At 41.8% G+C, this 16154-nt stretch overlaps 2 protein-coding genes across 2 annotated transcripts in view; one reads left to right on the plus strand and one right to left on the minus strand.

Annotated features, from left to right (window-relative positions):
* Tbc1d32 (TBC1 domain family member 32) overlaps positions 1-16154 on the minus strand; it is a 172757-nt gene that overhangs the window by 69972 nt on the left and 86631 nt on the right. The gene's annotated exons all lie outside the window — the stretch shown is intronic.
* On the plus strand, positions 8593-14750 carry LOC126499070 (male-specific lethal 3 homolog). Its single transcript, XM_050138091.1, has 2 exons — positions 8593-8777; positions 12696-14750. The coding sequence occupies exon 2, from the start codon at positions 13040-13042 to the stop codon at positions 14153-14155; it is 1116 nt and encodes a 371-aa protein (XP_049994048.1). The 5' UTR covers positions 8593-8777; positions 12696-13039; the 3' UTR covers positions 14156-14750.

Consider the following 16154-nt stretch of genomic DNA (forward strand, 5'->3'; position numbering starts at 1 on the left):
TTTATATGAAGACAGCTATTAGCATAAGACTGAAGAATGTAAGTATTACAGTAAGTGGGTACAGATCCTACCTGCAGGCTAAATTTAGCAAAAAATGTGAATTCAATTTAAATATATTATCATCAAAACTACTGCCACTATGGTAACAGTGAATTAAAATAATTTTAAAGAATTAATCAAATAATTTATATATTTTTATAACCCTTATGAAGTGCTTCCTGTTTTCCAATACTGGGAGAGGTGTACCACATTTCACTTAGTGGCTAACTCCACAAATAAGTCACTGTCAGCATTTCACCCATCAGGAACCAGGAGCAGAGATGTTAAGGATCAGGGCTCATATCAATTTTGCAATCAGTCACTCACGGATTCAACCACTTACTGTAGTATACATGATTCATAAAACCCTGTAAGATGAAAACAAGTCTCCCAAAGCTGTAAAATGGAGAAGACTATAAAACTTTAATGAGTATAATTAAATAATACTTAATGGAGATTTAATTAAATACAGTATGTTTATAGATTAGAAAATTTTGTATTATAAAGAAGTCAATTCATTCAGTATTGATTACAGAATGAACACAATGATAATTATAATCCCAGTAGTGGGGTCAGAGTGACAAGCTGATTTTAAATTTCATGTGGTAAGAAAAGGTCGGGAAAGGAAGCAGGGTAAACAAAACAAACAAACAAACAAAGGTCTTTCTTGAAACTTAGCACAGAGGCACAACAACTAAAACTACTGGATACTTACACAAAGATAAACTAGAGTGTCATTGAATAAAATAGGAAATTTTAAAAGACCTTTATCTCGTCTGAGAATTATGTGACCACACATACACAGACATGCACACATATATATGTAACTCATGTTCTACATGTTGTATGAATTTTTAACAATATCCCAAATAGGAAAAACCTTAAATATATATTTAATGGCACAATATGCAGCCAAAACATGACATACTTATATAACTGAATAGCATATAATTAAATTATAAATACATGTAATATTAATTTTAACAACAATGTTGCATAGAAAAAGTCAGATACAATAGGATATACAGTCTAAGCTATCATTTACATAAACCTCACAAAACAAATTAAAATGTTCTTAAGCAATGCATGTCTAGACAACAATAGTAAAAATTATTTAAATACCATAAAAATCAAAATAATAGAACCATTGGAGGTAAATGCAGCAAGGAAAAAACAAAGTCCCATAGTGCTAGTGAGTTCTTACTTGATTAGGATTGCTTGGGTAAGTGGTCTATAACAATTTATTAAACTGCATGTTCAAATTTTATTTAATAATTATCTTTTAATATTTCATTAAAAATAAGTGTTATGCTACAGTGGATAATGAGGAAGAGTATATCATTATAGCCATATGTGACTCGTAAACAGATGCAGAATACTAATAGGGGAGTACATTTTAATGATGATGCATACAGATTCTTGCCAGACTTGATATCAGCTAATGCCATTTGCTCCTTAATTATGCATTAATCTAATAAACAAATCTTAATGGCTCACTAATTATACTAGCATATTTGTATAAAACAGCAGATATACTAAACATAGAAGGAAACAGCACTTAAGTAAAATAATATTATTTTTGCCAGTGTGATATTAAATCAAAGTTAACAACATAAATAAAAATAGACATGTTATTTTAGCATTCTCTCTGTATAGAAAACCAAAAAAAAAAATGACTAGCAATATATTTCAAATCTTACATATGAGATTTATAAGCAACAAACGACCAGGCTTCCAATTCAAATTAGGGGGAATGCTTCTTTTAGGTTTAGAGCAACAAGGTGATATTCAAAAATATTTTTTCAGGAATGAGATCCTGCCAAAAACAACAAGAAAACTATTCAGAAATTCATCAATTACCTTTCTTAAATCTGAATTCACTGGAAAATCATAAAAAATTACAGAACTTCTTAGAATGAAAATAATACAAAAATCCATTTAAAGTAATGTTATGTTATCAACTACAAATTAAACTTGAGTCTTAGAAGAGTGTATATATAAGAAGTCCTGATAGGACATCCCCATTGTCTCAGTGTGTGGGTGCCCCCCTCGCAGTCCTGAGTTCCTTGCTCGTGCTCTCTCTCCTGGTGCTCCTGATTTGGACCTTGAGATTTCAGTCCGGTGCTCCAATGTGGGTCTCTGTCTCTAGTCTCCTTTCATCGCCTGATGAAGGTTACTATTCAGGAGGATGCCTATATGTTTTTCTTTGGGTTCTCCTTCTTATTTGGCTTCTCTAAGAGCCTGAATTATAGGCTCAATGTCCTTTATTTATGGCTAGAAACCACTGGCCTGGGTCTGAAAAAACCTGGGTTAAAACCGGTCTCGCTGAACATAGCGGACAATGAGGACTACTGAGACCCCAAGAACAATGGCAATGGGTTTTTGATCCTACTGCACCTATTGGTTTTATGGGAGCCTAGGCAGTTTGGATGCTCACCTTACTAGACCTAGAAGGAGGTGGGTGTGGTCCTTGGACTTCCCACAGGGCAGGGAACCCTGATTGCTCTTTGGGCCTAACAGGGAGGGGGACTTGGTTGGGGGAGGGGGAGGGAAAAAGGAGGCGGCGGTGGGGAAGAGACAGAAATCTTTAATTAATTAATAAAGAAATAAATAAATTAAAAAAAAAGAAGTCCTAACATGATTAGGAAGAAAGGGACTGCTGTCCCCACAAAACCATCTTAGGCAATGTTTTATTATGTCACTTTTGTTGAGAGAAACTTTTAGATACCAGAAGACAGACAGTGACTAAGCAAAAACCTTAGCTATTAATGTATTCTCTATTTCAAACAACAAAACAGGGTACAAATAAGGCACTAAATTATGACCTTGTGGTTCCCCAGAAGCCAGAGAGTCTAGTACCCTTGGGAGTGTGAGTTGCTGAATGAAGGTGATAAACACAGAAGTGCTTGTTTGCCTATGGAAAATCCTCATCAAGCATGGCATGAGCCTAAATGTGGGAAACCCAAACCCTTGTGTCACTAGGAGAGCATCTGGAGAGCTGTGAAAATGCCAGGAAAATGGCTAACCTCAGCTGAATCACACTTCCTGACAGCATCCCAAAATGACCGGCTCATCTGACCTTGGGTACCAAAGGTTGCTTCCTAGTCTCCATTAGACACTGAAGCACCCATTGAGGTCTACTCTTTATACAGTCCTCAAAATAATTATATTTTTTTTTCTCCCTAGCTGTCAAAGGCGGTCTTTTTATAAAGAAAAACAGAAATCTCTAAAGTATATTCCAAAATAAAACAGTCCCAATTTAAGAGCCATATTTGTACCTACTGGAAAGGAAGGGAGAAATACAAGGTGTCAATGAGCAGCCAGAGGTTTTCCTAAGACTCCTCGTACAAGCAGAAGCTACTCACATCTTATTATTGCTCAAAACCGTGTTACATGCTAAAAACAGATATGTGCTGCAGTAAACAAACTTCTCATACCCAACTGGGGAACTGGAATATCTGCCCAATCTACTCAGTGCTAAATTTTCCTATGCCCAGTTAAAACATGTAACACATCTGTTCATCATGAGCAATGAAATACATTGTCATATAAGCTCTCTTTACAAGAATGTGCCAGTGTAGTCTATATAATTGCACTGCTGACTTGGTCAATATATATACCAGAAGGTATATGCTTCCACCGAGCATGGACAGCCATGCAGCTACCATATTTTCCAAATTTAGAGCAAGACAGTCTCAAATGTGGTCCCACCTAAGAGGCCATCATGAAGGACTCTTCTAATGTTAACACAATAGCAACTGAGTGAGGAAGAAGTACCTTCCTCTAAATATCTCAATAGCTAGAGGGTAAGAGATGTTTAAAAACTGAGAGGCTATCCATCTCAGTAAAACCTCCAACTACTATTGGCAAAAAATGTTTAAATAGTAACCCGAAAATGCTTCATAAGATGCTGAATCTACTGGTGCTTACCACCAAGACAGCAGTGTGATGTGTAATTTTTACCTCTCTGACCTTTGAAAATGGCAGGTACTGTTTGTATGACTCTGAACTACGTATCAACTCTGCCAGTTCTGTGGGACCCAGGGCAGAAATAAAACCTGAATCTCAGTCGCCACATCCTGCATAAGTCGGGTTTCTAAGTCAACAAACTCAACACCAGTCCAGGTTTCAGTGGCAGACTGAGGACTACTAGGATATATGGAAAAAGAAACGCAAGAACTGCACACAAGCTCCTAGAATTTTCCAGTAAATACACTTGCTTTTGTTTTTTGTTTTTGTTTTTTAAAACCCATTTTGTTCTTATTTTGACAAAAATAACTGTGTGTTCTCATGGGGTCCTTCTGCCCACCATCTCATTTGGGCAGGCTCCAGGAAAGCAGAGGAAAGGTGACCCATCACAACAGGGGTTAACTTTGCCGCCTTTGCAGAAGCAAACAGTCCTTTACTGAGAATTCATGTAAATGAATTCATTCATCTCACCTGCCACGCTCAGTGTTTGAGACTTTCATTCACAGGGGTCTCATGCTTCCATGATTAGGCTTAGTTCTAGCTTTCTTGTTTTCTTTTCTTTTGTGTTTTTTTTCTTTGTGATTTCTTCCTAATACTTTTACTTCTAGTACATAAGAAAGGCACTGATTTCTGAACAGTTAATTTAAAATCATTCTACTTTACTAAAAGTGTTTATCACTTCTTATTTTTCTGTAGATCTTTCAAGATCACTTAAGAATAGGATCATTTTATCTGCAAGATCAACCATATTCATGAGAATTAATATTGCAAAACTGCCTCTATTGACAAAAGAAATCTCCAGACCCAGATAACCATCACAGAAATTCCAATGACCTTCTTCACAGAAAAATCCGCACAAAGCTACAAGCAAACCATCATAAAATGTAGATGTACCCCTCCTGGGAATATATCCAAATAAATCTAAGTCAGAAAACTACAGCAAAACCAATTCATCCATTTTCACTGTAATATTCACAATACCCAAGTCATGGAACCAGCCTCAGCAAAAGTTACCAGGTAAGAAATGTAGATGAACACACATCTGGAATTTTAAGCAGCCATTAAAGAAAGAAAGAAAATACATCATTTGCAGAAAAAAAAGTGGATGCAACTAGAGATGGTGCTAAGTAAAATAAGCTATACTCAAAAAAATGTTGTCTCTTAAATGTGGATCCCAGAGTATACTTTTATATTTATATATTCTCTCTGTGTGTGTTGTGTGTGTGTGTGTGTGTGTGTGTGTGTGTGTGTGTGTGTGTTGGGTAAAAGGGATAAATGAGATGAAATAATCTGGGAATGGGAAGGAGACTAGAAGGAGTGGGAGGGGGAAAAAAGATGAGGATATAGGGATGAATGTGGTCAAAGCACATTAGGTAACTTAAATCAAAACAGCTTCATCATCAATAGGCCAGGCCTTTAATCCCAGCACTCAGGAGGCAGAGAAGGGCAGATTTCTGTGAGTTCGAGGGCAACCTGATCTACAGAGCTAGTTCCAGGACAACTAGGGCTGTTACACAGAGAAACTCTGTTTCAAAAAAACAAAAACAAAAAAAAAAATAACCCCCCCCAAAAAAAAAAACCCTCATCACTAAATATGATGAATATACCAAGAAAAACATGGATTACTCTCAGGGAGCCCTCTATTTACCTCCCCATTTATCGTCACTTTTTATTTTTCATTTGCTCTGCTGTATGAAAATTTCATGTGGGTACATGATATAGATCCATTACTCGCTCCCCAATATCCCCATTACCTCCCTCCTTCCTGTCAAGCCCCCATCCCTACCAGCCCCTTTCCTAGATTCATGGCTTTTGTTTTGTGATTTATTTAATCAGATCCCTCCGTACACCCATAGATTTGGAAACTATCCACTGAATCCTAGTGGAGTTACCATGGTAATACATCTCATAATGATTGGATACTGAGCCCCTGACCATCCATTCCAGTCATCAGCCATGGCCCATAAAGCTGCAGAATTAATACCTAAATGCTTATCTTTCCAACAAAGTAAATTAGTAGATATTATACTTGAAGATTCCCCTTAGAAATCTACATGGTCAAAAGAGCAGCAGTTGGAGGTACAGCACATGGTAACAACTAGAGCCAGACTTAGTAATGTTTTCTTCTGTGGCTAAAGAAAATTTCACATAAACTAGTGAAAGACTTCCATACTTGAAAGACCCCCAAGCCCATGTACTATGTTAAACTTTGCTGAAATTTAGCTGGGCCCCTCAGCTCAGCCAATGCTAAAACTGGGTATCTATGGGTTGCAGACTCACTGACTAGGCTAAGGAGAGAGACAGAGTGCTATATGTAGCTTTGGAGTTTTTCGGGACTAAGGAGAAGGGATACTCCATCCCCCCCCCCACCCACCCCCTGCCAAGATATCCTATCTAAAGTGTAAACTCGATGCAGGGTGTTTTATCTGTCTTTATGGTTTTTCGGGGAAATTCGAGACTAGACATGGGGCCATTTCCAGGATGAGCTGAGCCCACCAATTTGAGAGCCAATGAAATGCTTGTTCTATACTACCCTCTTATGTAATCATTTTTCCCTATAAATATGGCTGTTTGAATTTGCCCGGGGTGGGCAGTTGGCGTAAGCTACTGTTACACCCACAGGTGCCTGTGTAATCAATAAAGACACCTCTTGCTGATTGCATCTGTTGGCCTGAATTATTGAGTCTGGGGGAAATTTTCCCACCGACCTTGAAAACGAGGGTTTTTCACTAGAGATTATGCTGCGCATATAATTCCTATGTTTACACAATTTACTGTGTTCTTTGGGTCAGTTTAACCTTATCCTACAAAAGCACCACTTTCTTTTGATAGCTGAGAGTATTATGCACAAACAATTGAAGATCTGATTATGTTTCTGACCGGCACTTTCATGTCCCAGCCTTCTCCAAGAAGAGAGTGGGCAGACAGCAAAGAGTTCGAATAAGTTCTCTGCAAGTTTGGAATTAACAACCTTTAAAGGAGATAAAGCGCCTGAAAAAAAGGATCACCAGGAAAGATTTAAATGAAACAAGTTTGAACTAGCAATAGCAGGGGGTACTTGTGGAGAGGAGAGTCATTATAGGGGGGAAGTGCCACAGCTCTGGGAAGGGCTTAGGGCTCAAAAGCTCTCAGAAGGTGGAAGAGTCAGCTGAGAACAACCCCCTGCAGAACAAGTACACAAGTCAAGGGGATCAAACCACCTGGAAGCCTGGGACTGTGGGATGGACTGAGGGGTAGAAGCAGCTGCAGAGACAAATGTCCTTCTCCAGCTGTGCTGGTTAGCTTCATATCAACTCCATACCAACTACAGTCATCTTAGGGGAGGAAGCCCCAACTGTGGGAATGCCTTCTTTGGCAGATAGGCCTGAGGGCAAGGCTGTCCTGAATTGTTCTGATTGAGGCTTGATGTGGGAGGGCTCAAGTGACTGGGTATCAGTGACACCCTTTGAACTGGTGACCCTGGACTAGTCTGAAGAAGCCAAGAATAAGACAGTAAGTAAGAAAGGCCCCTCTGTGGCCTCTACTTCAGTTCCTGTCTCAAGGATTTTGATGTGGGAGTGTAAGGTAAAGAAACCCTCTTCCCCAAGCTGCTTTTGGTCAGGGTGTTTTTGGTGGTCACAACAAACTACCCTAGCAGCCAGGCAGAGCCTGGAGGCTTCAAGGAGGAAACAGAAATGAGTCTCTCTGCAGGTTGGGTCCTGCAGGCTGGCTCCTTGTGCTCCCTGACGGAGGTAGAGACTTGGAGTGTTGAGAGCCTTCCGTGGGTTTGTGTCTTGTGAGTCTTGAAGACAGTCAGTCTTTCCTCTCTCCTGACCAAAGTGGCCAGGGCCAAGGTTCTGAAGTCCAATGGAGTCAGGAGCCTTCCCTTCTCCCTTCACTGGCTCATGCAACAACTGGCTCTAAAGCCCCAGAACATCCTTGATTGGTTGGGCGTAAGAATGCCAATAAAATAAACAAAAGGGAGAGGAAGAACCCCCAAGTTAGTCCTCCTCCAACTAAAAGTGGGCCAATCAGGTCCACCAGTCTGTATTAGGTAAGAAAAAGCCTAAGAAAGTCTAGGCCTGTTCTTGGCTGCCATGGTGACCTTGGCAGCCACCTGCTGCCTCACCCACCCACCTACCAACAGTGCTTTGTTAGGCCTGGGCTTTAGTACTTCAGCCTCTTTTGTCTCTTTTCTCTCTTTCTTTCTTTCTTCCTTTCTTTCTTTCTTTCTTTCTTTCTTTCTTTCTTTCTTTCTTTCTTTCTTTCTTTCTTTCCTTTATTTTATTTATTTTCTGAGGCTGCTGCTGTACTCCAGCCTACCAGAAGAGGGCTCTGTAGCTCCTTTGCCCCTTAAATTTGAGCCTCTGAAAGTTTGAGTCAGAAAGCTCCTGGGGATTGGGGGTGACAAGACTTCCTACCCCCAACATAACTGTGTTTTAGAAAATAATAAGGCACAGTATCCTTCTACTAACAGTGGAGCCCATTCCTGTCCTTGGCTGTTGGGCCGCCCTGCCCTTCCGGGGTGGGTTTGATGAACCAGTCCTGGGGACATTTCCCCGGAATTGAAACATTCCACCGGGAGGGATGGGTGGGGCGCTAGAGATTCAGGAAGTAAACCGGACAAACCCGGGGAAAACTGAAACTAACAAGATTCTCTAGGTCCCGACCCCCACCTCCAAGCTTGCAGAAGCTGTCTACTGCTGGGGTGAAAAGGGACTGCGGCCAGCCGGAGAGCGCTGCATTGAGCAGCAGAGGATCAGCTTTCCGGAGTCCTCACCGGAGCTGAGGTTGGCGTTTCAGACGTGCAGCTGCCTTTCAGCCTCCGGGCTCCAGTAATCCTGCACTGGCAGGGCTCCTTGCATTTCCCAAACTGGACTGTGGGGGGTCTGGATGCCGTACTGGTGTCAGTAGCTGATGTCAGCAATGCTTTTCTAGAAAAGCTCACAGTCCTGAGAGGTATTCTAGAGTATTCCCATATGTAGAAATATAAACGTTCTCCTTATATCACTGAACCAACCAACGGGAAGGTAACTACTGTTGGCTGCTAAGGGAAGAAAATGGCTAGGGTCCATAGATTCTTTGGATCTCCTAAGAATCCTCATCTAGTGCCAAAAACTACTACAGGTTTAATACAGCTCACTGGGGCTCAGACCCCACAAAAACCAGCTTTAGACCAAGGTCTGAAAGTTAGATATAGAACCCTAAGCAGCTGAGTCTCTTTGAATACTTGTAATGTAGGAAAGTGAAAAATACCAGATAAGACTTCCCAGCCCCACACGGAGAGGCGAGAACTGTACTAGCTATGCTTGTCTCTGCGAAGTATTTCTATAGTAACCATCATCACAGGATGAGAAAAGTAATAGTGTGTGTGTGTGTGTGTGTGTGTGTGTGTGTGTGTGTGTGTGTGTGTAGGATAACAGTAATGGGAACCTCAGCAATGCATGCATTGGGCATTACAGTCTCTGGAACCAGTAAGCCCGGATTAAATTTCTGGCTGCACAAATTAGTAATATCATCTGAAGTAAATAGTTGACTTTTCTGTGCCCTATTTGCATCAATTATTTTTTAAAGGAGCCTGAAAATAACTGCCTTAGGGAACTGTTCCAAAATGAAGTAACAAATTAGAATCAGTGTGCACATTTAGGGACTTCATGGCTTTGTGTAAGCATGAGAGTATAAGAGACAGAATGGTTTATGCTTTGCGATAGTCTCAAGATACCTCAGTGGAAGATACTTGCACAACAAGGCAACTATAAAATCGTTCAGGTATTAAAGAAGAAGCAAGCTGTAGGGAGACTAATACAGCCATACCAAACTGCTACTTCATCCATCAATGAATGAAATGTTTATAGCCATGGGAAGGTTTCAAGGTACATGGGATCCGACCAAGAATGTAATAACAGCTATAGTGAGGGAAGGAGAGCAGAGGAAATCTAGGTCCCTAAAAAAGACTGTCTGCCTCATATGCGAAAGGAGCTCACTAAACTAACGTAGGAAAAGCTGCTAATTAAAACAACCACACATTACCTGGCTTAGTTCTCTTTCTGTTGATGTGGTATACTCACCATCCATCTTCATTCCCTCCACTTCATCCTGTGTACCTGCCTCTTTTTACAGTTTGGAGTTAACCACCCACCCCCCAAGGCTCCCATGTGCTACAGACTAGGTTGCAGGGATAGTGTTTAGAGGCGGGCTTTTGGAAGTGACTGGCCATAAAGGTGAAGGCCTGATCAGTGGATATCCTTTCACGGATTCTTACTTGAGTAGATAACCAAATGGTGGGAACCAGAAGGCGGACGCTAAAAGAAGGAAGTAGGACAGGGAGGATGTGCCTGTGAAGGTCTATATCACCCACCCGCGACATCAACTTCTGTGGTCTTAGCTGCCATCAGGTAAGCAGCTCTACTGCACCCTACCCTTCCTCGGAAGGACTATGGACAGTCGAGGCTGTTCACTATGATATCAGGAGTCAAGACAAATTTCTCCTTTTTGTTTCTCACAGAAACAAAAACATGCGCTAAAACTTAGCCTCCACCTGTCACATCCCCCCCCCCCGCCCTGCCTTCAGTCTCCTCTCTTTTTTCCCTGCACTCTCTCCTCTCCACAGCTTGCTCCACACTGCCTTCTCTTTGTCCTTCTATCTCCCCCACCCCTTTCCTTCCCCCTTTCTCTCATTCACTGCTAGAAATAAAAATGTGAAATACTTGAGGTATCTGAATACAATCTGTAAAATTAGAAACTAACCCTTTTACTTATTTTACAGTGTATATTTTAATAAAACTGATTCCTTATTTTAATATAATGTATCCCTCAGAAGCTTTTGCATAACCCAAGCCAAATCCCTTAACTCTACTTTTAATTATTAGAAACACTACATGCCTCTTTTAAAACACTACGAACCACTACTGTGAGGAGGCAGGCTCTTGTCTAGGGCAAGAGGAGAGAATCTGTGTGGTTTGGCCTTGGGTAGCCTGTCCTCCCCTTGAATATATTCCAAACATGTTCTCAGTTTCCCCTCCCCATAGTCACAAGCCCTTCTCTCTCTGCCACGTTCTCCTGCTCTTAATTCAGGTCACTGGGGAAAGAAGCACACTTCATTTTTACCAATAATTTAAATCTGTACATTCTCATAGGTTCTATAGTGTGTGTGTTTACAAACTCTAATCACATATTATGAATGTGTGTCACATAAATATACATTTGGATATTACCTCTATTTGGGTGTGCATATATATCTTACTTAACCACATTTCGTTTCTTTGATATGAAAGTCTTCATCCTACAGCACTGGAGAAAACTATGTACCTCCCTAACAGTCAAACCCAAAAATGGGACATGATTGATACAAACAGTAGCCATGCACACCAACCACACACACCCACACCCACACCCACACACACACACACACACACACACACACACACGTCTGAAGATCTGTAGAGGAGAGAAGGGGGCAGAGTCAGCTTCCCATGGGGATTCTACAGTGAAGTGTGAGTGGAAACTCTGGGGAGTCTTTTCACTCTACTCCCAAATGCAGATCTGAATTGCAGAAAGGTTCTGGGACCTCCTGCAGCTGCAGTTTAGCTTGGGCTTTTATAAATATATAGCTTTAAAAAATATATAAATAAAAAGTATAGATTAAAAGCACACAGAGATCGATAAATTCACGCATTTTGCAAATGTTAATGTTCAATAGAAAGTGCTCAGAGCAGTGCTTCAGCCTGGGTACACAGAGGCGGGGTTATGAAGAGCTGACCACTGGCAAGTGAAATAGCACACATCTGTAATGCCCAGCACTTGGCAGTGAAGGCAGGAGGCGGGCAGCCTGGGGCTACGTAGCAAGAACACAGAAAAGAAACAAACAAAAACAACAACCATTTAAAAGAAGAAGAAGAAGAAAGAAGGAAAGCCTAGAACTGATCATTGAACCCCTGTAGCGAGAACTGACAGAGGACTAAAAACCAACCTTTACAATGATCAAAGGTAGATGGAGAAGAAAAATTCAGCGAAGAGAAAAAAAAAATCCCCAAATTAAAACAACACGCGACTCTCCAATAAAGCATAGTGCTTGATGGAGACTTAAGTATTTCTTAAGTCAGTGAAAAAAAAATAAATTTCACTAAGTTGGCAGAATACAGGCAGTCACAAAGGATAAGAATCCCCTAGGTAAAAGGGTAAATAGAAATGTATAGTTTGAAAACCGGCCAGTCCTTTGGCATCACCAGTTCTAAATTTGTTATTAAAGCAATAATTACATTCACGAATTTATCTGTGGTTTTAATTCAAAATTTCATAAATCTTAATTTTATAAATACGGAAGAATCTACTTATCCAAGAAAACACAGGATTAACCCATTAGCAACAGATGATCATTTAAATTAATATAAAGAACAAAAAGTACTGGGTGTGTGTATATAGGTATCTACGAATGTGTGCACGCACGTAATTTTAAAAAAGGGAATTTGTAATCAAGATTATATTCTAATTTCTGATACTAAAAATATTTTTCATAAGTTAATTTGAACTATTTCTTATTACTAATGTAATGAAATTTAACTAGCAACTGGGTTACCGGGAATCCATAATTACGTAATTTGCTCTGATGGAATATTAACACTCAACTATGTTTATTACGTTAAAATAACCAATTTCTAACCTAAATTTATTTCTAAATTAGTATTTTACTTCTTCTCCTAAAGTCATAGAGGTTGGTCCTTACGAAAAAGGAGCAGAATTTCAATTCTACCCAGAAAGTGCTGCGCTTCCTGCTTGACCCCCGCCCGCCCTGGCGCGAGTGCTGCGCCACGCCAAGTACGTCATGTTGTTGCTGGGGGAAGACAAAACTGGCGGAAAGTTCCAGGCGATCAGATCGTTTTAATGGCCGAGAACGGAGGTGGCAGCCCAAAAGCCGTGGCTCCGTGGAACAGATGAAGTCTCAGGTTACAGTGTGAACCAGCCAGAAAAGCCGCCGCCAGCCCGCGGAGCCCAGGCAGAAGGGGAAAGCGCAGCGGGTCGTCTGCCGGCGGGGACTGTCGGGAACGTGAAAAGGATGAGCTCCCTCGGTTGCGGCCATAAGGACGACGGTGAGGAGAAGGATGAGGACGTGGGTGAACATGGCGATACCGACCCAAAGCCCAAAGGCAAGAGGGAATTGGAGTCGCACGCGAAAAGGGAACCGGATGAAAGGGCCGTCCGCATCCCCATCCCGGAAGTGCTCCAGCAGCGGCTGACGGACGACTGTTACTACATCAACCGCAGGCGGCGGCTGGTGAGGCTGCCATGCCAGACCAACGTGGGGGCCATCCTGGAGTGCTACGTGCGCCACTTCTGGGCGAGCGCGCTGTCCTCGGGGGACCGCCGGTCGCACCCCCAGCGCACCGCGCCCGAGAGGAGCGTGGGCCTCTGCAGGGAGATGGCGGACGGGCTGCGCATCACCTTCGACCACGCGCTCCCCCTCGTGCTGCTCTACCCTCAGGAACAGGCACAGTATGAAATGGTGACTTCCTCCACCTTTTTCTTTCCGACTGAGGAGAAAGCCACCGAGACAGGCAGGAGCCAGGAGGCGCCCTGGCCGGGCCCATCCACCCCGCAGCCCTCCGAGAGCCAGCCCGTGGCCGGGCCCGCCGCCCACAAGAGGCGCAGAGCGGAGGCGGAAGTGCCGCGGGCTCCCAGGCGGTCCATGCGACACCTTGCCCACTGCCACTGGCAGCCTGAGGACCGGGCCTCACCCCAGGCCAAGCGCAGTGTGCCCAAGCTGTTCCCGCACTTGCAAAAGACACCTGTGCACGGCACATCACCGTCCCCCTTTTCTCTCACTCCAGGGAAGGAAGGGAGTGCTATGTTTGCTGGCTTTGAAGGGACAGCAGAGGAACTAAATGAGATCCTCTCCTGGAAGCTTGTGCCTGACAATTACCCCCCAGGACACCAGCCGCCTCCCCCCTCATACATTTATGGCGCACAGCATTTACTGCGACTGTTTGTGAAACTCCCCGAGATTCTTGGAAAGATGTCCTTCTCTGAGAAGAACCTGAAAGCATTACTGAAGCACTTGGATCTCTTCCTGAGATTTTTAGCAGAATACCAGGCAGAATTCTTCCTGGAGTCGGCATATGTCTCCGCCTGTGAGGCCCACTATAGCAGCAAGAACCCCAGGACAATCTGTTAAAGTTTGATGGCTCTGTAAGCACCTGGCTTGGTGTTTTCCTTTCTAGGTGGGCCCACCCTGGGGGAGGAGGGGCTCTGAGAGAGGGCAGGCTTCGGGATTTGAGTTATTCACATACTGTAGGGTTTTTTGTTAAGAATAACTTCCTGGGCTATTGTGGTTGTCATGCCTGTAGGGAAGTAAAGTTGCTTATTTTTTTAAAAAATGCATGCTATTGCACAGGCTGTGTGTGGTAGCAAGAAGCAGCCACTGCTGTGTTCAGGGGGAACATTCATGAAAGTATACATAGGTTAGGCTGTTCTGCTAGACATCACAGTGAGTCGTTGGCAAGAACCACACTGTTTAGATATTTCTTAGCATTAAAATGTTTTTAAAGATGTTTAATGTGATGAGACTAGAGAACTCTGTTCAACACACTTGAGTTCATATTTGGACATAGCATCATCTCAAAATATTTTAGGGGTAAATGAATATTGACAGCAAAAGAGAATCTGCAACTTTAGAGTTTGTAACTGCTCCCTTTCTGTGAAACATTACTCTTGGTGATCTAAATAAAGCATTTTTGTCTTGTTTGAAAAAAATCTTCATAAGTCTTACTATTCTCATACAAAATTTGCTATTGGTGGGTAATTGTAAAATAAAGAAAAAACCAGCAATTCATAAGCTAGCTGTTGCATGAAGTAGGTCCCTTAGTTTTGAAGAAAACTGACAATCACTTGATATTAGATATTACAGTCTCAAAGCAAAAGAAAGAGTAAGCTTTGAAGAATTACACTGACATTTGAAACTATATTAAGTTTAAATATATATTTAAGAATTACTATGTAAGATGTAATTTTTTTTGTGCTTCTGAACTCCTATAATATCATCAACTTACAATAGAAACAACACAAAACCAAACAGTGGAGTCCTCTGGAGTAAGCCTGCTCACAGGCTCAGCCTCTCACTGGGAAGCCGAGAGATGTCCTTGAATAAGGTCCCGAATGCAGGACAGAATGATCTCATTGGAGCTGCTGCAATTTTCTGTAAATTTTGAAGTAATGTAATGGAGATTATATGGGCAGTGGAAGAGTAGAGAGAAGGTAAGCTCCACATAAGCAGCTATGGGAGAGCCATTGTACATACTGTGTGGAGACATTCCTGTGTGCTGCTTCGGGGTATCTTAATTAGAGTTTCTATTGCTGTGAAGAGACACTATGACCACAGCAACACTTACAAAGGAAAACATTTGATTGGGACTGGCTTACAGTTGCAGAGGGTTTAGTCCATTATCATCATGGCAGAAAGCATGATGGATACAGGCAGACATGGTGGTGGAGAAAGAGCTGAGAGTTCTACATCCAGATCAACAGGCAGCAGAAAGTGACTATGACACACTTTCTCCAACAAGGCCACACCTCCTAATAGTGCCACTGTCCATGGGACTTTGGGGATCATTTTGACTCAAACCACCACAGTATCAAAACTCTTGTATCTTTTCAGCCATGCTCAGTAAGTAAGCTCAATAAACTCAGTGGTTCCCCGGGGGGGGGTGGGGAGGGGGATGTAAATTTTCAAAAGCATCTTACAGATTTACTAAAATAATTTGTAATCTGATATAATGAAAAGAGTTAATACTGAGCGATGCTATATTTTTTTCTTTTTCAAGATAGGGTTTCTCTGTATAGCCCTGGCTGTACTGGAACTCACTCTGCAGACCACACTGGCCTCAAACTCGCAGAGATCCACCTGTCTCTGCCTCCCAAGTACTTGGATTAAAGACATGTACCACCACTGCCAGGCAGATACTGTAATTTTTTTGGCGTTGAAATAAAACATCCTAAGAAAAATATATTTCTCTAAATACTTCAGATGGCTAAGAAAACTAAACTGCTAAAACCTTCCGAAAGATTAAAGTGTTCAGGTAATTCTTTAATTTGCCAATAGATTTTGCAAATAAACATTTTTAAAAAATGACTGGCAACAGGGCAGACAAGAAAAGTTCAGAATCACTCAATGTGTA

Source organism: Alexandromys fortis, unplaced genomic scaffold, assembly GCF_014885135.2.
Source record: "Alexandromys fortis isolate MF-2015 unplaced genomic scaffold, M_Fortis_MF-2015_v1.1 scaffold_14, whole genome shotgun sequence".
Classification (NCBI taxonomy): Eukaryota; Metazoa; Chordata; class Mammalia; order Rodentia; family Cricetidae; genus Alexandromys; species Alexandromys fortis.